This window comes from Carcharodon carcharias, chromosome 18 (assembly GCF_017639515.1).
Source record: "Carcharodon carcharias isolate sCarCar2 chromosome 18, sCarCar2.pri, whole genome shotgun sequence".
Classification (NCBI taxonomy): domain Eukaryota; kingdom Metazoa; phylum Chordata; class Chondrichthyes; order Lamniformes; family Lamnidae; genus Carcharodon; species Carcharodon carcharias.
Window position 1 is genome coordinate 38,554,026 of NC_054484.1, and position 22,415 is coordinate 38,576,440.

The window sequence follows — 22,415 nt, forward strand, 5'->3', positions numbered from 1 at the left end:
GACAAGGGTAATCCAGGGAATCCCACCATGGCAGATGGTGGAATTTGAATTCAATAAAAATCTGGAATTAAAAGTCTAATGATGACCATGAAATGATTGTTGTAAAAACCCACCTTGTTCACTAAAGTCCTTCAGGGAAGGAAATCTGCCATCCTTAACTTGCCTGGTCTGGCCTACATGTGACTCCAGACCCACTGCAATGTGGCTGACTCGTAAAAAATGCCCTCTGAACTAGGGAGAGGTAATAAATGCTGACAGGCCAGCGACGCCCACATCCCATGAATGAATAAAAAAAATAGATAAAAAGAAACAATTTTCTATGGTGGAAAGATACAGGACAAGGCAGCATAATCTTAAACTTAGGAGTTAATTGTTTAGGAGTGAAATGGGGAAGTTCTCTTCAACAAAAGGTCATGGAAATGCAGAACTTGATCCCTCAAAAGGCTGTGGATGCTGGGTCAATTGAAATTTTCAAGATGGAATTGATAGATTTTTGTTAAATAATGATTTAAAAAATAGATAAAGGCATTAAGGATATCACAGGCTCAGTGGTCTCTCCTGTTTCTAATCCATGAAATGTCCCTTCCATACAGTTGTACATCAAAGGCTGTGACTGAAGACCTGAACAAATACCCAGCCATATGCATCCTGTTCTTGTTACATGAGATAGATAATTTGAACCATACTGTACTGAAAACCAAACTGAGGGTATTAATTACCCAGAATATTTAAAATACACAGTTTATTGTTTACCATTATTTAACTATTAAGAGATCAACCCACTTGGTATCAAACACGAATGTTAGAAGTAATTTTAAAATGTGTACAGCCAAGATATAAATGAGTACAGCGTGAACACAGGAGGATGCTGGCAAAGTTTAGCTAAAGGCAAATACTAGATTGTACCCTGGGGCTTCCACATTATGTTCCATCAACATGCAAAACAACTCCTTGTGTGGAGCTAACAGTCTATTATACTTCGTTAGACATAACTGTTACAACTAAAGCTAATAAATCCCACCTTTCAGCAAAGTAGGTTGTTAGTTCAAATAATTATTGTAGCCTAGCTTATTTTCACAAACAGGGCAGCATTAATTGAAGGCAAGAATATATGGTACAAAACTAAACTGCAGGGTACACAGAGAAACATCAAACTCCAGAATATCACAGGCTTTCCAAATTGCAAAGCAGGTGCATAACATATAGCATATGACACCACAATCAATTTCAGATAAACATATCTTATCCAAAACACAAAATAAATACAAAATTTAAATTTTGTATGATTTTACTCAACATCGTAGATAGAAAAGTTATCCAATCAATTTATTTTCATTGGAAATATTTTTAATGTCAGAAGACATTAAGCAATCAATTGCTTATATTCATCTGAAGGTAGCAACATGTTTAAATGCACAGGCTTTTAACACTGAACTCATGCATAAGAATGCACAAAAAGGACAATTCGGCCCATTAAACTTAAACACAGACCATGTACGATAAGACTAGTGGTTGTAGCACTGCACTAACAACGCAGAGATTATAAATTCAAATCCCACCAGTGGTAAACTGTGAAATTTAATTCAATAAATCTGGTAATTTCTAAGGTAGCAATATAAAAATGGCTATAAAAACTGCTGAATTGAATCCCAAATTCCCAACTGTTTCACTGAAGTCCTTCAGGGAGGGATCTGCTGTGCCTACCCATTCTGACCTACATGTCCAGTTCTACTGTTGACTTTTAATACCTTCAGGTAAATTGGGGAGGGCAATACATACTGTGTCACCCACAAATAATAAATATAAAACCCCTTCATTACAATAAATCTCCACTCAACCTTCCAGGGCAAGAACCTACATCCAAAAATAGGGCAAATCAAGCCAAATTCCAAAACATCTATTCAATCTCATGTGTCACACTATTGATATCAACCCAAATTGGCATTCATGACCCCAGCAATCCAGGAGGCATCACACTTCAAACAACATTAAATTATCACCAGCCATACCTTACCCTGGAATCCTCAACGTTAGTCATGACCAGATATCTAGCTTGTTATTTTCACAAAGGTGTTAGGTGCAACATTAGCTTTTTTAAAATCCGGGTAGTCAGTTCCATGTATCCATAAATCAAATGAAAAAAATAATTCTAATCTCAAACCTTACTTAAATAATTTAAGTGATATAACAATACATTTACAATTTTCTATCTAACCCTTTGTATAAACAAAATAATGCAAGCCATTATCTAATTCCATGGGCGAAATTTTACGGCCCCTCCCGCCAGTAGATTTTACCGTTCTGTCAAAGTCAATGGGCTTTTGAATGGCTCGCTGCATTTTACGGCCCCTCCCCCACCACAACAGGGCCGTAAAATTCCACCCTATGTTATTCTTTTCTAGATAATGTAAGCCCGTTTAACACAGGCCATTTAACATTATTTCGCTTTAACATCATTCAGTTAATGGGGCTTGTATTCTCGCTTAGCATCGCTAGATTCATTTTAAAATTGTTTCCCACCGGTCTACCGTAGGGCCATGTGACAGAGCCTATCAACGCCATTTTGGAATGGCCTCTGCTGCTCCCTGACCCTTTCTCTCACTGCCAACCTTCCGACTTGCAGCATCTCCTGCTTCTGACCCACCCTGTCGCTGCCAATCCTCTGGTGCTCAGCCTCTGCCATTCCCTAACGCACCCTCTCGCTACTGACCCTCTTGACTTGCAGTGTCTCCTGCACTCCCGTTCACTGCTTCCCTCTCCTGAACCCTCGCTGGTGAGCGAGGGCACACCTCCAGAGCTCTCATTAACTAGCGAGGGCTCAGGAGAGAGAAGCAATGAGCGGGAGCATTTTAAAAAATCATCAATTACAACAGCCCCAGCTCGCCACTTCTGCATCGTTTCACAACCCCGAAGTTCCGGCTTCAGATCAGATCTGGGCCTGGACCTTGAACGGGAGTGCAGATTTAGGGGAGGCAAGTAGTGAGCAGGAAAGTCGGAGAGCAGAAGGTTCGGTGAGAGAAAAGATCAGCGAGAAGGTGAGGCTGTAAGTCAGATGGTGGGCAGCAAGAGGGTGAGTCAGGTAGTGGGAGTGGCCATAAGTCAGAAGGAGGGATAGTCCACAGCAAACAGGAGGGTCTGAGAACAGATGTGTGGCAAGCGGGGGGTTCGGGAAGCAAGATCAGTACCGAACATGATCATCAGCAAGCGGGAGGCACTGCAAGTTAAGTTACTTCATTTACCAATATAGAAATTTAGCATTGTGAAATATTTCAACTTACAGAGTGGAATGTCTTAATTGTTTTTTTCTGATAAGAAAGGTCTTACAGAACATAACTATAGCTTTTACATTGGTTTTAATGGGAAACTCTGATTTGCTCATTGTTGTTTTACCTAAAATCACAATTTTCAAGAACACAACTACAAGTTTAAGTGAGGACTTATTGTAGCTTTTGTAAGTATAGCACTTTTTATTTAAATGATTTTCTGATAACAGAAGTTAGTCTACTGTAACTTTTTGTGAGAAGTTTTCTAATCAGTTTGTCTAAGAACTCATTGAAATCCAGCCACTAAAAGGCCCTTTCACCAGTCAGTATAGCAAGTTTGGATTTTTTTTGTAACAGATTCAAAATAATTAGTTTTCTTGCATTTTGCTGAATAAATCACACCATCCATGCTTATCCAAAGTTAATTTTGTTAACTCATACAGACTCAAAAACTTAACTCTGTTTTCCTCTCCAGAGATGCTGTCAGACCAGCTATTTTCGTTTTTGTTTAATTTTGTTCCTCTCTTCAAGCCTACAGTTCAAAAAACAGTTTGAACCAAACTTGCAGCTTATGTTTCAAAATAAACCCGATCCAAGGATCTGAACTGCAAACACAGGGAGGAGGGACTGCTGCATGGAACAAGTAACTGCCTTTCTAGCACTGTTGTGGGCCAGGAGGAACAGTTGTGCTTCCCCTGATTCACCAAGTTATCCTTTAAACACCCTAGCAATTGGACCCCCCAAAAATTGGATTTCCTTCTGACCCACGATCTCTAATTCAAAGCTTAGATTAATGCCAAATTTGCTTCGTCCTTACCTGCCAGGTTTGTTGATATATTTTTGGAGCCGAGCTTTCACCTCATCGTAGGTGAGAAAAGCCATGTAGCCAGGGTGTGTCACAGCCAAGAAATTCCAATTCCTTAAGATCGAGGTCCAAGGCTAACAATGAAAAACAGTTAACTTTTTTCCACTTGAATAAACAAGGCAATTGATTCAGCTTTTAGAGAAACAAATGTGAAAGGTTAAATAAATACTAAATGCTAACAAATACCAACCTCCAAACTACTGGAAACCTAATGTACAAGGGACAACTTCTTCCATGCTTTGGCATTTAATTACAGCAATGTCCTTCAGCAGCATTAGTTATAGGCGCTTTTGCTGAAATGGTTACTTAAAACTAGTAAGATAAACTGGTACACTTGATTTTGCAACAACGTACAATTTGTCATCTGCACATGAATAGCAAATCATTAGGCACTTCACCTACTCTTTTGAAACCAAAGTATATTCTGGGGCTCAGGGGAGACACAGAACTGTGGAAGTTTACAGTATGGAAAAAGAGTCATTCAGCTCATCATGTGTGTGCCAGCTGTTTGTAGAGTAATCCAAAATTAAACAGTTTTGAAAACGTCAGATGTGACTCGAAACGTTCTCTCTGTTTCTATCTCCGCAGATGCTGCCAGACCTGCTGGGTATTTACAACATTTTCTGATTTTATTTCAGATTTCCAGCATCTGTAGTAATTTGCTTTTATAATCAAAATTAATTCCATCAACCTGTTTCTCATGCATTTTTTAAATCATCCAAATGCAATAGTCTCTACTTTAAAAACTCCTTAAGGAAAACCGTCCACACTCCAACAACGCTCTGCACAAATAAAATTATCCATACCTCTTTTCACTCTCAGGACTGAATTTTAGCGGACCTGCAGGAGTCGGCTGGGAGGCAGGAGGGAACTGAAAAAGATCAAGAGGGAGTGTGGTGGGGGTGGTCCCATGGCAACAGCAACACCCAGCCACCCCCCTCTAAACTTCTTTCCCTTACAACCACCCCTCACTGAGGCCTGCTTGACTGGTTGCCAAAGAGTATGATCGGGGCTCCCCAGACAGCCGGGGCCAACCCCACCTCAGTTTTCCAGCCCATCATCAGAGCCACTACTGCCCTGACAAAAATCAAGCCTTTAATGGTAATTTTGAATTAGTGCCCCCTTGCTATCTGTGCAACCAAAGCAGAAAATATTTCTCTATTCAGTAAACCAAAATCTTTCATAATTTGAGAAAATTCTCAAATCTTCTAATATAGCTTTCTCTGATCCATTCGAGAAAGCTCAAATAACTAAATTACTCCCCTTACCTATAGTTTTGCCACCTTTGCAGTGTCTTAATAAAATTCCAAAAGCTTTAATGTGCTTTCTATAATGGGGCATCCAAAGCTGCATGCATTACTCTAAGGAATATTTTGGGAGAATTCATCATGCATTTATCTATGGCCCTGTTTATGAAACCCAGTTAGACCTTATCGGAAAAAAATATGTTATGGTTGCAACTTAATTGTGCTTTCCTTTCATTTTTGTTTCTTTTCCTCACCATATTCCTCTTTTACATATGCCATTCCTCAACCAAGAGGTAAAGTAGGTACAAATATATCGATTGGTATGTGATATCTTTCCTCAGGAATTCAAGTTGCTTTTATAAATGACTGCAGCATATTTAGCACATCCACTGATGTAACTGGAAGAAAAAAAATACATCTGGTGTCCAAAAGGAACTCTGTCCTCTGTCTATTTATAGATATGCCTTCAAGTTTCTATCAATTTACTTTACAAATATATTATCTAAATGCACCACACCCAAATTTCCATAATTGAAAACTTGATCACGTTCCCCAAATCCATATAAAATGATAAATTTTCTTATTTATAAAGTTATTTATAATTATCGGTAACCCCTCACAGTTACCCCACTCTGCATCCACCCTAGAATTTTTATATCCATCGCTGAATGTGGGCACAGAAACTGAACATAATACTCACTCTCACTCACTTTTCCAGAACTGCTTCATCCAATTGAGGGTTGCAGGGAGTCAGAGTCTATCCTGACAGGCAATGGGCATTAGGCGGATACACCCAGGATGGTACGCCAGTCCATCACAGCACACACATACACACACGTACGCAGACAGACAGACACACTGGGGGCCAATCCATCTAACCAACACGTCTTTGGATGGTGGGAGGAAATCGGAGCACCCAGTGGAAACTCACGCAGACACAGAATGTGCAAACTCAAGGTGAGGATCGAACCAGGCCCCTAGAGCTGTGAGGGAGCAGCACTAACCACTGCTGCCCATTGGACACAATACTTTACCATTAAATGGGAACCTGCTATTTGCATGCATTTAGTTGAAGCATTCCTCTTGATAAAAATACCTTTCTGGTTTAAATTAATGGAGCTAGATCAGACATACCACTCAGAATAATTTTCCTTAATACTCATACTGCTGGCTAGCAACATTTATTATTGACAGTATCAAACAATGCATCTAACTAACTCTGGTAGCTAAAACACAAAACTCCCAGCCTATAATGTAATAAAATATTCCGCTTAATTACAGCGCTTCAAAGAATCACAGAATGGTTACAACATAGAAAGAGGCTATTCATCCCATCGTATCTGGGCTGGCTCTTCGAAGAAGCAATTCACCTAGTGCCACTCCCTCACCATCTCCCTGTAGCTCTGCACATTCTTCCTTTTCAGTTAACAGCCTAATTCCCTCTTGAACATTTCAATTGAACCTGCCTCCACCACACTCTTCAGGCATTCCAGGTCCTAACCACTCACTGCATGAAAAAGCTTTCCTCATGTCGCCATTACTTCTTTTGCCAATTACCTTATATAGGTGTCATCTTGTTCTCAATCCTTCCACCAAGGGAACAGTTTATTGCAATAAAGGGAAACATTGGTAATAAATCACTCTAAAACAATGCATCATTTCAAAAAAAAAAGTATACTATCAGAACCTTCACTATTTCAACCAAGACACTTAAGGAAATGAGGGGCAGCCAGCAACATTCATTTTTTTTTTAAATGAGCAGCCAAAAATATTGGCAAAGTTTAGTAAACTCGTGGAGAATTTTTTGTTACAGCATATTATGAAATTATAACACCAAATTTCCACCATCCTCTTCAACAGATCATTCAAAGATAGGTGATACAACCAATCTTTCAATCATGGCAACCCAGGAGCACCACCATATATTTTTGTTAGTAAAGTCTTCCAAGTTATAAACCAAAGGATTTTCCAAAAGTCTAACTATTAAAGCTCTTGTGGAAGCTGGATCTCAACTCCATACTTGTTCAGAACATTGTTTTTGGACGTGCAGTGACAGGACGTCAGATAACATTGTAAGATAGTTGCGGGATTCCCTCCAAGGTAATAATGTATTTATTCTTTTCTAAAATAACCTTTGTGGCCAAATAAAATAACATGAAAGAACACAGGTAGTTTTGATCAAGGGCACAACTTTACAATCCCAGGAAACATGAACGAAGAACAGACAGTCCCTTCATTTCTGAAGATCCTAATCACTTACTGATTTCATCAAATTTCGGTTCCTCAAATTTAAAATCTGGGAATTTGGTGAGGTGTCCTCCCCCATTGAGCCGTTGCAGTTTGGCAATCTCCTCATCGATATTTTTCTGGTATTCTGGACCAGCATCAAAAGTGTACAATAATTATTCGTGTTCGCAGATAATTATTTTATTAGTCATTAACTCACCTGAAAGAGCCTGGTGAAGATATCAAATTCAAAGATTGAAATGTAATCATTACACGTCAAATCAATTGTAGACTTCAGGGCCATGGCTTCCAAACCAGAGCTGATAGAATGAACTTCATGAAGGCACTGTCTAAAGACTTTCCATGGCACAATGGTTCTGAAAGAAGGAAAAGACCACAGATTATTTCTCTTAGCAATGAGATGATGGTTTAACATCAATAAAATGCACAAGTATTTACACAACAAGCATTTATAAGTTGCAGTATAATGCCAACTAATTTTTTTCTCTGGGCACCCTGCTTATTTCTCCTAGGAATAAATATTTTGTAACAAAGAACAAATCTCTTAAATCAAAATTTATTTTATTCAAATGTTAACTTAGAAAACGGGTAAAAGCTGACCAACAGCTTACAGCCCCAAAAACAGAGCAATTCTGGGATGTAAAAGCCAAATACATGTGGGCTCTGTACATAGGTATACACAAAATTCTTCCACTTGGATTGGAGGAAAAAAGACCATGAAAGCCTACAGGGAGAATCTAAATATTAAAAAATGCAAAATTGGTGGGGCACTTCTAATAGGTTGTGGGGCCACATTTCTCTATAATATTTGGAATTGTTATTCTTTACCCAGCTAAGCTGGTACTCCTTATCCCATTCATCCCAAAACTAGCTCAAAATGCATTCTGACTCGACATCCATCAAGTTTGCACTCTCCAACCTCATTCACTCTCAGTTAATGGCACCCTTCTTCCTTTCAGATCAAGTATCGTTTCCAGAATCTGCTCCATTCCTCCTTTTTATGACCAAATGTTTCTCATTCACTCCACAGCATTCCCCTCAGGAGGCATTTATTTATCTCCCCCTTACTTTGTTTTCAATCCCCCTTTACTATCATCCATTCAACAATTTTCTTCTCAGTACCATCCATTATGTCTTTCTTCTTCCCCTATACGTTATCCACACACCTGTCAAGGTTCCACTTTCTTCTGAATGCTAATGGCTATCATTTATAAATACTACAAGAATGAACTCCCAATGGAGGCAGCAACCTCAGCCACTTGCACTGGGATCAGAGACAAGAACACCACCATTAAACAGTGGACTTAGGAGGCAGGATGGGGGTGGGGTCTGGGGAATGGGTCCTCCTGATCTGACCAAGACCTCAATACCATTATCCCCCCTAACCCTGAAAATCTTTGATTCTCTTGTTAGTCAAGAATTTATCTACCTCTGCCTTAAAAATATTCACTGACCCTACCTCTACCACTCTCTGGAGAGGAGAGTTTCACAGACTCATGACCCTCAGGGAAAATAATTCTCCTCAACTCTGCCTTAAATGGATGATCCCTTATTTTTAAACTGTGCACCCTGGTTCTGGTCTCTCCCACAAGGGGAAACATCATTTCAGCATCCACTATGTCAAGCCCCCTCAGGATCTTATATTTCAATAAGATCACCTTTCATTCTTCTAAACTCCAATGGATACAGGCCCAACTTGTCAAACCTTTCTTCGAAAATAATCCCCTCACCCCAGGAGTGAGTCAAGTAAACCTTTTCTCTGGACTGCTTCTAATGCAGTAATGTCCTTTCATAAATAAGGAGACCAAAACTCAGTACTTCAGTTTTAATCTCACAAATGCCCTGCAGAGCTTTTTTTTTTTAATTCATTCACAGGATGTGGGCTTCGCTGGCTGGGCCAGCATTTATTGTCCATCCCTAGTTGCCCTTGAGAAGGTGGTGGTGAGCTGCCTTCTTGAACTGCTGCAGTCCATGTGGTGTAGGTACACCCAGAGTGCTATCAGGAAGGGAGTTCCAGGATTTTGATCCAGTGACAGTGAAGGAATGGCGATGTGTTTCCAAGTCAGGGTGGTGAGTGACTTGGAGGGGAACTTCCAAGTGGCACTGTTCCCATCTATCTGCTGCCCTTGTACTTCTGAATGGTAGTGGTCCAGGGTTTGTAAGGTGTCAGCTAAGGAACCATGGCAAATTCCTGCAGTGCTTAGTGAATTCCTGCAAAATTACAGCAAAACACCTTTACTTTTATATTCAGTTCCTCTTGCAATAAATTACAGCATTCCATTTGCCTTGCTAATCATGTGTTGTACCAGCATACTAACCTTTTGAGATTCAAGTACCAGGACTGTGGGTGTACCTACACCGCCTAGCCAGCGATGCCCGCATTCCGCAAAACAATAAAAACACATGCAGATCCCGCTGTACCTCAAGAGTTCTGCAATTTCTCTCCATTTAGATAATGTGCTGCTTGTCTATTTTGGCAGGAAGAATAGAAAAGTTCACATTTTCCCACAATATTGTCCATCTGCGAAATTCTTGCCTATTCACTTAACCTATCTATATCTCTTTGAAACCCCTTATGTCCTCTTCACAACTTACTTTCCTACTTGCCTTTGCATCTTCAGAAAATTTAGCAACTATAGATTCTATCCCTTCAACCAAATCATTGATACAGATTGTAAATAGTTGAGACCCCAGCACTGATCCCTGTGGCACTCCACTCGTTACATCTTTCCAACCTGAAAATGACTCTTTATGCCTACTCTCGTTTTCTGTTAGCTAACCAATCCTCTTCCTATATCCACACTAATATGTTTACCCCCCCCACCCCCCACCACACCACGAGCCCTTACTTTGTGCATCAACATTTGATGTGGCACCTTGACAAATGCCTTCCAGAAATCTAAGCACACCACATCCACAGGTTCCCCTTTATCCCCCTTATTTCCAAATCCCTCCATGACCTCATCTCTCCACAACTTTGTAACATCCTCTAAGCTGTACAATCCTTCAGTATTTGTGCTCCTCCAATTCTGATCTCCTGCGCATCTCCTATTTGAATCATTCCACCACTGGTGGCTGTGCCTTTAGTTGCTAAGGCCATAAGCTCTGGAACTCCTTCCCTAATCCATTTCACTTCTCTCTTCTCTTTTAAGACGCTCTTTAAAACCAAACTCTTACCCTTATGAGGCTCAGTCAAATTTTATTTGATGACACTCCAATGAAACACTTCCATTACGTTAAAGTTGTTAAATAAACGCGAGCATCCTAGTTGGAATGCATGCTTGCCTATGTCCATTATAAAGAAACATTGTTTTCTTCCTCCACAACTACTACTTAGTCCAAAAAAAATCATGTACAGAATCAAATTACTGTCCATTAAAAGCACAGAATCAAATTACTGTCCAGTAAAACAATGCAAAATTATTGTGAATGAAATGTTAGGTGCTTGATTTGCTTTGCAAAGTCACTTTAAAACTAAACTTTTAAGAAAATATGCAGCAATACTGTTAGCGTTACCTATCCAAACTATGACACTCTATTTCATGGGCTTGTTCAAAAGGTACCGAATTCCGTGCAACAAAATTTTTGTTAGCTGGCTCTAGCTTGGGGTTCAATATATCTGGTTGCTATTGTTATTAATAAGCATGGTTTACACTATTCTTACAAAGCTGGAATTAACAGTTGCGTTAACCTGTTCAAAATCTTAGTGGATTTCAAAATGCAACCCACGAATAAATTAAATAAGTTTGTTGTACAGGAGGGCTTTGAGCACTCAAACCTTTCTACAGTAACTGAAGTACAGTCTCAACACCCATCACAAAAGCAACACGAACTGAAGTAACTGTTATGTTGAATATGATTTGTAATGTAAGAAAATAATAAAAAATCTTTAAGATCAACAAAGAATCACAAGAGACCTCTTTTGAATATCCTGCATTCCCTATTTAAATGTAAAGCCCTATTCAAACCTAATCTTACAATATTTTAGATACATAATATTAACATTATTTTATTACATCTCAACCAAACTGACTTCCATATTCACAAGTCAATTACTATCTAATTAGCTTTGTTAAAAATGACAAATTTAGAAGCAATAAATTTGTTCATCATTTTCATTCTTGGATTATTAATCAACAGTAAATTATTGCAAAATGTATACAATTCCAAAAACAAAATGACAACAATCAAAATAAATGCTAAAAGATCTGCTCACTTTCCAACAAAATCTCAAGAACAAACCTGGCACATTGTTAATTATATCATGTGTATTCATTTCTCCCTGCACCTGACACAAGGAAAACATTCATGAAGTTCTTTTTGTTCCCCCAGAGAGCTCAAAGGAGCCTTGGTGCAGTTCTGTTAAACAACAACCTCAAAAGCTGTTATTATAAAGCCACTAACCAAATACCAAATTTTCATTAAATCTCATTTGATGTAATTCCTCCAGGTAAATAAAAACTACTGAAGTTAAGCAATCTTGTCAAGTAGCTAATAATGTGAAAAATGAAAATTATGCAAGCCCCACTACAACAAATTAGGGAAACCAAAAAGTTTGGAAGAACTCTTGCTACTGTGACCGATTATGTAATAAATGTCAATTTAAATCAACACTGCTCACTATTGTTTCTCTTCAAACCACAAACCACAAATGTGACCACTCTATTGTCCGCTAATCATGTTACACGTTGCAAATTTGGTCTTACAGGATCATTAGACTGAGGTAGAATCAGGTATTTGGGTGCAGAACCAGTTGTGAAATGCTCTACTTTCAGGGGACATAAAGCATGCATAAGAGACTGAAAATTGGTCTGTGGGGACAGTTGTTTCTCCTTCCAAGGAGACGCAGAAATAAAAATTACAATTGTACTGCAGAATTATGCATTCAATGATCATGTATTTTGTTTAGGTAACCTAAAAAGTTACAATGGTGCCCCCAACACATTTGAACTCCATCAATAACCTCAATCTTGCCTTTGACCCAAATGGTCCTCTTCTCATTTCTGACAAAATTAAGAAGCAATCTTAAATGAAGTGTCATTTTCTACAACATTAGGTGACTCCCATTCAATTAATTACTTGCTTTATTTTAAAAATAAGCTACACCAAAATCTTGGCCTTCAATTTGTCCTAACAAGAATCACTATGTCCTCAGAAAGAACTTTGTAATTTGTACATAATGTGTCCTGCATACAATCAACATTACTAAAATGGGTATAAGGATGAGAAGAGATGGTTGAAAAACAGTCGAAAGGAAGCAATGAATAAATAAGGAATTAAAGAATGAAAATAAAATTGTGAAAGGAACAGATTTGTAAAGGAGGAATTAAAATAAGCATGAAAATGTGCAGTGTCACTAAAATAAAAAGATACAAATATTTAGGGCCTAATTTTAATACTAAGTGAATGGGTGTTGAGCGAATTAAAATCTTGCTCTTAATTTTACTGCTTTTTAAAACAACATATTTGAAAGGTTGTATTATACATTAGCAAGGGCACAGCCTTGGAATGCACACAAAATTTTGATTTAAATAGACAGGAACCACATGAAGAAAATTACAATGCACTATATATCTTCAGTACTAACAATCTATCAGATATTATCCTGGATGCTTGATAAACAGGAAACCACTTAGTACCATGTTGAAACACCACAGCAGAAGAAATGCACAAGAACTGACGTATTTCATTATATATGGTGACAATGAAAAGGTTACAGCTTTAAGACATTGCCACAATACAAAACGATTGGGTCCTAAAGTGTCCTCAAGTACTAGATTCCAGCAGTATCAAGGAAATGCACTAGACGTCATGGCCTTGTCCTCTTGCAGACTTGAGAGGAAAATATAATCTCAAAGGTTGCTCAGTACTTCCTGTGCAAGATTTCTGATGTCCAGTGACCCCATTTCCTCATTATCTGCTTATATTCAACATAATTCTAGGTACTCTCACAATGGGTTTATGGGAATAACTAATTTAAACAAAGTGGGACATCTCCCAGATCAAATTCAAATCATAAATTTGAGCATTTCCATGATTTATGCTTACAATAGCAACACAGAGTCTGTTGATTGCATTAAATGCAGTTAATAGACAGCAGAAAAGTGGCTGTTAAAAACCGTCCTTGCTAAGTTTTGTAAATCAATAATCCCTTCATGAACTCATCTTAACTGTCATGATGCGTCAGTGAATATTTTAACGCCCCACCAAACAAAGCAAACTTTAGGACAATACTGACATCAAATCTCATTGAAGATGTACAAGATTAAAGTCAGTGGAACATAGATTTTTTCCTTAGCTAAATGCCAACATGTTTCAAGGTCCTAAAAATGTTAGAATCCCTCTGTTGTCTACTTTCTATAACGGTCCTCTTTTACCTTTGAAAAATAATTATCATTAGGCTGAAAAATCCATTGTTACTTGCATACAGGCCGGTAATGTACATCATCAGCCTCAGTTGGATTACAATGCTGTTGTTTCTAAAATAGTAAGTCTTTGATGAGTCAGAACCACAAATGCATATGAGTCATGTTCCTTACTGCAAATAGGCTGTCACCATTGTGTTTCCACGAGGAGAAAACAGTCTCTCCCAAAGGGCTAATATATACACATAGGAAGCACGGAGAAAACATTTTGTTTAGTGCAGATCTGTACAACAGTTAATGCGGAAACAACTGTTATTTTTGTAATAGGACAAGAATACAATTTGACATTGTAGGTATCATATTATGTTCCAAAGGAAAAAATTAAATGGTACAGTAGCAGAACCTGAACACCTAAAGTCACAGAACAATTTAGGACATCTATGTTAAACAGCCAAGAAATTATATATTTCCTTAATGAGACTGCACAGCATTCTGACTGAATTCATAGCATTCAGGAATACTGAACTGGGCGAAGTCTTCCTCAACTGAAGATACCCTGAACGAAGTTGCTGTGAAGCGTAACACACTTTTTAACCAAGATAACAGCAAAATACTGTGGATGCTGGAAATCTGAAATTGTCTCCAGGACTGTCACTGACCTCATCTCCGCTGGAGATCTTCCCACCACAGCTTCCAACCTCAGTCTCCCAACCTCGGACAGTTCGCATCTACCTCCTTCCCAAAATCCACAAACAGGACTGTCCCGGTAGACTGATCATGTCAGCCTGTTCCTGCCCCATGGAACTCATTTCTTCCTATCTTGACTCCATTCTCTCTCCCCTTGTCCAATCTCTTCCCACCTACATCTGTGATCCCTCTGATGCCCCACGTCATATCAACAATTTCCAGTTCCCTTGCCTTAACCGCCTCCTCTTCACCATGGACATCCAATCTCTCTACACTTTCATCCCCCACCAGGATGGTTTGAGTGCTCTCCACTTCTTCCTTGAACAGAGGCCCAAACAATCCCCATCCACCACCACTTTCTTCCGCCTGGCTGAAATTGTTCTCTCACTGAACAATTTATCCTTAAACTCCTCTCACTTCCCCCAAATAAAAGGTGTGACTATGGGTACCTGCATGGGCCCCAGTTATGCCTGTCTCTTTATGGAACATTTCTGAGTCCTACTCAGGCCCCCTCCCACAACTCATTTTTTGGTACATTGATGACTGTTTTGGTCCATGCTCTCATCTGGATCTAGAAAGATTTATCAATTTTGCTTCCAATTTCCACCCCTCTAACACCTTCACAATGATCCATCTCCGACACCTCCCTTCCCTTCCTTGACCTCTCTGTCTCCATTTCTGATGCTCACTGTCCATCAATATTCATCACAAGCCCAACAACTCCTGCAGCTACCTTGACTGCAGCTCATCATGCCCTGCTTCCTGCAAGGATTCCATCCCGTTTTCTCATTTCCTTCGCTTCTGTGACATCTGTTCCGATGATGCCACTTTCCAAAACAGCACTTGTGACACATCTTCCTTTTTCCTTAACCGAGGTTTCACACCCACTGTGGTTGACAGGGCCCTCAACCACGTCTGACCCATCTCCTGCGCCTCTGCCCTCACACCTTCCTCTCCCTCTCAAAAACATGATAGGGTCCTCCTTATCTGCATTCAAAGGATCATCCTCTGCGATTTCCGCCAACTCCAACATGATGCCACCACCAAACACATCTTCCCTTCAACCCCCACCCCGCCCCCCATCAGCATTCTGTAGGGACCATTCCCTCCGGGACACCCTGGTCCACTCCTCCATCACCCTCAACACCTCATCCCCTTCGCACGGCACCTTCCCATGCAATCGCAGAAGGTCCAACACATGCCCCTTTACCTCCTCCCTCTTCGCCATCCAAGGGTCCAATCACTCCTTTTACGTGAAGCAGTACTTCATTTGCAACTCCTTCAATTTGGTCTACTGCATTCGCTATTCCCAATGCAGTCTCTTCTACATTGGGGAGACCAAACACAGACTGGGTAGCCGATTTGTAGAACACCTTAGGTCTGTCCGCAAGCATGACCCAGATCTTCTTGTTTGCAATTTCAACACACCATCCTGCTCTCATGACCACATGTCCTTCCTTGGCCTGCTGCAATGTTCCATTGAAGTCTACTGCAAACTGGAGGAACAGCATCTCATCCTCCGATTAGACACTTTACAGCCTTCCGGACTTAACATTGAGATCAGCAACTTCAGACCATGATTTCTCTCTCCTCCATCTTCAACCCTTTTTTATCCCCTGTTTCAAAATTCATTTTTATTTTTATCCATTTATTTTTTATTTATTTTTATTTATCCATTCATTGTTTTATCACTTTTAAAACCCATTTTTGATCCTTTTTCCCCACACCCTCCCCGCTAACGACCATCTATAACTTGTTCATGTTGTTCTTTTCAGAGTGCTTACCCTTGTTTTGCTATTATCACATTCTGCTTTCTTACCTTTATGCCATTATCAGCACCTCCTATAGCCCTTACAACTACCATTAACACTCCCTTTGTCCATGACATTTTTGTCAATCTCTCTTTTGCCCCGACCTATCGCTGGCCTTCTATCCATCTTCATCTGCTCCACCTTTAAACAATATAAATTTCTATCACATTTCTACTTCTCTTTAGCTCTGAAGGAGGGTCATACAGGCTTGAAACATCAACTCAGTTTCTCTCTCCACAGATGCTGTCAGACCTGCTGAGCTTTTCCAGCATTTTCCATTTTTATTTTACACTTTTTAACCATATGGATAGCATTATGGGAACATAGGAACAGGAGAAGGCCAGTCAGCCCATTGAGCCTACTTCGCCATTCAATACAATCATAGCTGATCGAACACTTCAATGCCTTTTACCCACGCTATCCCCATAACCCTCTACGTTAATGTTAATCAGAAGTCTAACAATCTCCACCTTAAACATACTGACTGAGCTTCCACGGCTCTGGGGCAGAGAATTCCAAAGATTCACAACCCTCTGAGTAAAGAAATTTCTCCTCCTCTCAGTCCTAAGCAGCTTCCCCCTTACTTTGAAACTGTGTCCCCTGGTTCTAGACTCCCCAGCCAGAGGGAACTTCTTACCAGCATCTGCCGTTCCACTCCTTTTAAGTATTTCATAGGTTTCAGTGAGATCACTTCTCATTCTTCAAAACTCTGGAGAATACAGATCCAGTTTTCCCAATCATCCCCAGAACAAGTCTGGTGAACATTCGTCGCACTCCCTCTATGGCAATAATATCCTTTCTGAGGTAAGGGGAACAAAACTGCATACAGTACTCCAGGTGATTTTTCAAATCTAGCATAAATAAGGAATACAGAGCAGCAGAATCCTCTCTAGTAGCTAGCCTTCTGTCTGGTGCTTTGATAGGTCCATATACATACATTCGCTGCATATAGTTCGAGTCATTATGGCACAGGTGGAGGCCATTTGACCTATGGGGTCTGTGCCAGAACACTCCAGTCAATCCCTTTCCCTTGCTCAATCACCTTAACCCTGCGAATTTATTTCCATCGCCCTATGAGTTTATTTCCATCAAATGCCCATCCAATTTCAATCAAATGCCCATCCAATTTCCTTTTGAAAACACATTATCTCCATTTCCAGCAACCTCGTAAACAGCAAGTTCCAGGTTATTACCGCATGCTGCATAAAAATGTTCTCCTCACAACTCCCTGCATCTCTTGCCCAAGACCTTAAATCTGTTGTCACCCAATCTTTGTATGAACAGTTACTTTTCTTTGCCTACATATCTAAGCCTATCATAATCTTGCACACCTTTAATAGATCTCCGAATAATGTCCTTTGCTCCAAGGAGGATAACTGCAGCTTCTCCAACCTAACCTTGTAGATTTTAGCTGCTATCATCCCTGCTACCATTCTGGTAAATCCATTCTGCCACACTTCTCTGTATTCAATTCAATTTGTCGCTTGCCTGCCCAATCTGCTAGCCTATATACTACTGCAGTTGATTGTTATTAAACTCCCTGTCTTCCACTCCTCAAAGTTTGGTATGATCAGCAAATTTTGAAATTTTGCTCTCTATTCTAATACCCAAACGATTTACATATATCAAAAGTTCCCCATATCTTCACTATTCCTTTTCCATTTCTCACAGGGTCCTCATAGGCATCTAGTCAGGTCCTGGGATTTTGTCCTTCTTAAAGAGTTTGCATTTGATATATCTTACACATCCCAAGGCACTTCACAGCTAAATCAAGTACTCCTCAAGCGCAATCATTAATATAATGTAGACAAACATGGCAGCAATTTGTACACAGCAATGTCCCATAACAGCAATGAAATGAAAGACCAGATTCTCTCTGTTTTTAATATTGGTTGAAGAAGAATTATTGGCCAAGACACCAGGAGAATTGGACAGTTCTTTCAAAGAGCTGGCACAGGCCCGACAAGCCAAATGGCCTCCTTCTGTCCTACAGAATTCTATGATTCTGTTCTGTGATTCTCTTCTTTGAATATCACCCGGGATATTTTTCATATCTCAAATAACAAATCGAGTGTCAGCTTAAGTCTCGTCGAAAAGACAGCACCTTCAACAAAGCAGCCTTCTCTCAGTACTGCTATTAAGAGCCACCCCGGATTATGGCCTGGATTTTCACAATGATGGAAAAGTCCCGCCCCCAAATATGGCATCTACATATTTGCCAGGGCAGGATGGGCTCAGGTTGGGATTTGCGCATGTGTGCTTCGCAGAGGCAGCTGTCCATATAGATCAGCAGCTGCCTCCATTCATGTCTAACTTTGGTGACCCAAATGTGTGAAGCATGACTGCACAGATTAGAACTAGGAGTGGGGTACCTCTTTGCTTACAGTCCCAGGACACCTGTGGGGGAGGTCAGATGCCCCGAACGAAAATCCGACCTTCTGGGGCACTTTCACCCAGATCAGGTTAATGGAGCTGGGAAATGTCCCAACTGTGAAAATCTAGGTTTGTGTGTTCAAGTACCCATAGTCAGGGGTCACTGCAGAAATTTCCAGCTCAGGCGAGCATGGTACTACTGAGTCAAGGTTGGCACTTCAGCTGAACTAATTTCTTAATAATCTTCATTTATTATATTTCTCATCATTTCAACTAATTCAGAATTTACCTTGTCCGCCTTCTCTATTGAAAACACCCATGCAAAAGTATCCCCATGAGTTTTTTTGTTTATCTGCTTTTACCTCTCCTTCTAAAGCTCCTAACACATTTAAAAGTTTTCTTTTTACTGATATATTTGCAGAATGCTTCACTTATTTTTTCTTTGGAGATTCTCCTTACTTTCATTATCCCTTTATTTATCTATTTAATTGCATAGTTACTTTAGAACATACTGCACAAAAACAGGCAATTCACCTGGTCTCTGCTGGCATTTATGCTCATCAAAAGCTTTCCCCCATCCCGAGTCATCCAATTTTATCAGCATATTACTCGTTGCTGAACCCAATAACTCCCTCCTCTTGGCTTATTTATTGGTTTATGATACCAATGGTATTTTATTCTATGCCTCCACTGTGAAAACAGATAAAAAAAATTCATTTAATAAGTCTGCCATTTCCTAAGTGTCACGTTCCTCAGACATGAAAGAGATCATAAACTGTTTAAATCAAACTTTACCCTTTTGCTTATTTAAAAAGTGGACCTTGCAGAACTAAAAGATAGTTGCTACAGGTCACATGATACGTAAGTCAGCTACAGTTTTTGGAAATTTCCAACAGCGGTTACAAGATAAAAGCTCAACCCTCATCCCATGGAATCTCACACACCTCATTGTCAGGGCTCATTACAATCAACAAAACCATGGACCAGCAGATGACCTGTCTCCCCAGCCTGATCCTACAACAAATGGAGGGCCATCGAAACTCATAATATCTGCAGAGGCTTAAAAGCCACCATCCAGCTCTTAAGATGAACAGTGGATTTTGACCAGAGGCAGAGAAACTACTCGTTTGCCTGCAACTGACTCATTAATGGGCAACAACACACGACCTAAGCTTCTAACCTTTGGAAAGTTTTAATATTACATTTGTAGACTCACAACTCAGTCTGCTGTTTAAATTCCAGACTGCAAACATCAAAACAGGATTCCAGGCTGACCAACAGCCTGCATCATGTCTAAGCCTCCTCACAGCATGTTTCTTTGCAAGATTCCTGCCATTGCCTGCCAAGTAAACCAAGTCTCTGTGTACCAAACTCATCTCGCTGCATCACCATCAACTTTAAAGGAATTCTGTAAATTTTGCTTCAATGAACTGGAAACCACCTGAACTCTGAAGAGGAGTCATACGGGCTCGAAGCATTAACTCTGTTTTTCTCTCCACAGATGAAGTTAGACCTGCTTAGTTTTTCCAGCATTTTCTGTTTTTGTTCTGCCTGAACTCTAGTTCCTCCATGAAGGAAGCCTCACTGGACTCTGACTTTCTGGACTTGAGAATCACATGATACCCATACCCATGGTGCTTTTTTTTCTTTAAGTTATTCATAGTTGTAAAAACTCCTCTTTCCTATCTTCTTGTGTACTTAATTCTTGCGTGCCTGTGTGTATGAAGTGCGACCATTCCGAGTTTGAATGCGTGAATAAGCTATACTTCTCATTTAACCCTAAAGAGAGCTTGCTGCGCATCACTTTAAAAAATGACCTCACAAACAGAGGGTTTGGGGGAACACACCACAGCCTATTTTAAAACTTAAAACACCTCTGCTTATGGACAATGGTGAGGAAATAAAGGATTTCAGTTTTTCCCCCCTCCCTCATTTGTAACAATAGTCTCAGCTGCTTTGTCTTTAATGGCTTCATCTTCCCCCTCTCTTAATATTAGCTTTGATATCCTTGCATCCTTTTCTTTTCCCATTTTACACCTCATTACTTCCTTTCTACCCCTTTGTTGTATTTTTAAGTAACTCTGTAAATGTACTTCCTTGCATTTATGTAAGCCTCATCTTTTGCTTGATACGATATACCTCATTTGTTGACCATGGTGGCTTCACCACATAAGTGGAGTATATGCCATTATGAAGTATCTAGATATTTAGTACTGTACCATTTATTTCTTTGAACACTTCCCAGAGCTTGACTGTAGATTTACTCATTAGCAGGTCAGCCCAGTCTATCACAATCAATTTATTTCTAATATTGGCGCTATTCTCCAAAGACAATTAATACCATTAAAATACTCATAACTATTACAGTACATAAGGATAAAAATGCTTAGCATTGAAGTGACACAAACTACCAAAACAGTGACTGGAACACTTGCAGCCTTTAAAACTCCACTGTAAACCAAACAGACAAAGATGCGAGACAGGCTTGTTGTGGTGAAGAAAACAAAATAACCATGTCAGTGCTAGCTTTTCTCTAGAGTAAACCAAAATGAATCCCATTAGGTTGCTGCCTTCTCAAAGCTTTGCATTTTCATCAGCTTCAAGTATTTATCAAATTTTCTCATGAAAAGATGCAATAAATAGTCCCTGCCCCAACCACTCCCTGTGGCAAAGCATTTTTTGCACAGCCTGAAAATAAATTTTTCCAAACCACTCTCTTCAATCTTAGTCATTATTTTAAATTAATAATTCCTTTTCACAGATTCTTTAACCAGAGGAAGCATTCCAGTTTATTTACTCTATCACTTTCATAAATTTTAAAATTGCCACTTAGCTTCTTTGCTCCAATGTAAATAGGCCCAGTATCTCAAGTCCATGCCCATAACTGTATTTTTCCATCTCTGGCATCATCCTGCTGCTTTTACATCCTTTCTATAAAAGTGCACCCAAACTGCACCTGAACAGGTCTGACCAACATTTTGTATGAATCATCACTAACTCATTACTGTTTACTGTATGATCCCAGTTATAAAATCAAAAATCCTATTGACTTGTTTATGGATTTATCTAACCATACTCTGGAAATTATGAACTTGAACCTCTAGGTGTCTCTGTTCATCCTTCAGTGTCTTTCCATGAAGTTAGGATGACCATATTTCTAAAACCAAATCTGGGGGCAAACAGTCCACAACACTCTCACCTTCCAAGGCAAGGAGCTCATTTTGATCTGCTTCTGAGGACATTTACCCAGCCCATTCCCAGCCACCCCGTTCATTCGTCCCGTTACCTGTGGCCCGTGTCTCAGATATTTTGGCTCCATGGCTGTTTTTTCAGTTTTATTTCTCAGTGAAGCCGCACACCATTAACTATTGGGGGGGGGGGGGGGGTTGGGAGAATGGCAGAGCAGGTGAACTGCCGCCAAACAGCACAATCTTTGCATAAATTAACGCTGAAAAAATAGTTGAAAACAAGAGATCAACATCCCTCTCAACAATCAGAACCTGCCCAACCACACAGCCCCACAACACTTCATTGACCAACTGCAGGGCAACTCATGA

The 22,415-nt window shown here is 39.8% G+C and overlaps 1 protein-coding gene across 5 annotated transcripts in view; it reads right to left on the reverse strand.

Moving 5' to 3' along the window:
* Nucleotides 1–22,415, reverse strand: part of cblb (Cbl proto-oncogene B, E3 ubiquitin protein ligase) — a 208,143-nt gene that overhangs the window by 79,821 nt on the left and 105,907 nt on the right. For 3 of the 5 annotated variants that reach the window (XM_041211044.1, XM_041211043.1, XM_041211045.1), the window contains exons 3-4: nucleotides 7,822–7,978; nucleotides 4,081–4,202 (exon numbers count right to left, since the gene is read on the reverse strand). In XM_041211044.1, coding sequence (XP_041066978.1) covers nucleotides 4,081–4,202; nucleotides 7,822–7,978 — 279 coding nt within the window. Of the gene's footprint in view, nucleotides 1–4,080; nucleotides 4,203–4,934; nucleotides 5,000–5,629; nucleotides 5,758–7,821; nucleotides 7,979–22,415 lie in introns of those variants that run through there. The other 2 variants (XM_041211047.1, XM_041211046.1) reach the window with 2 other exon arrangements.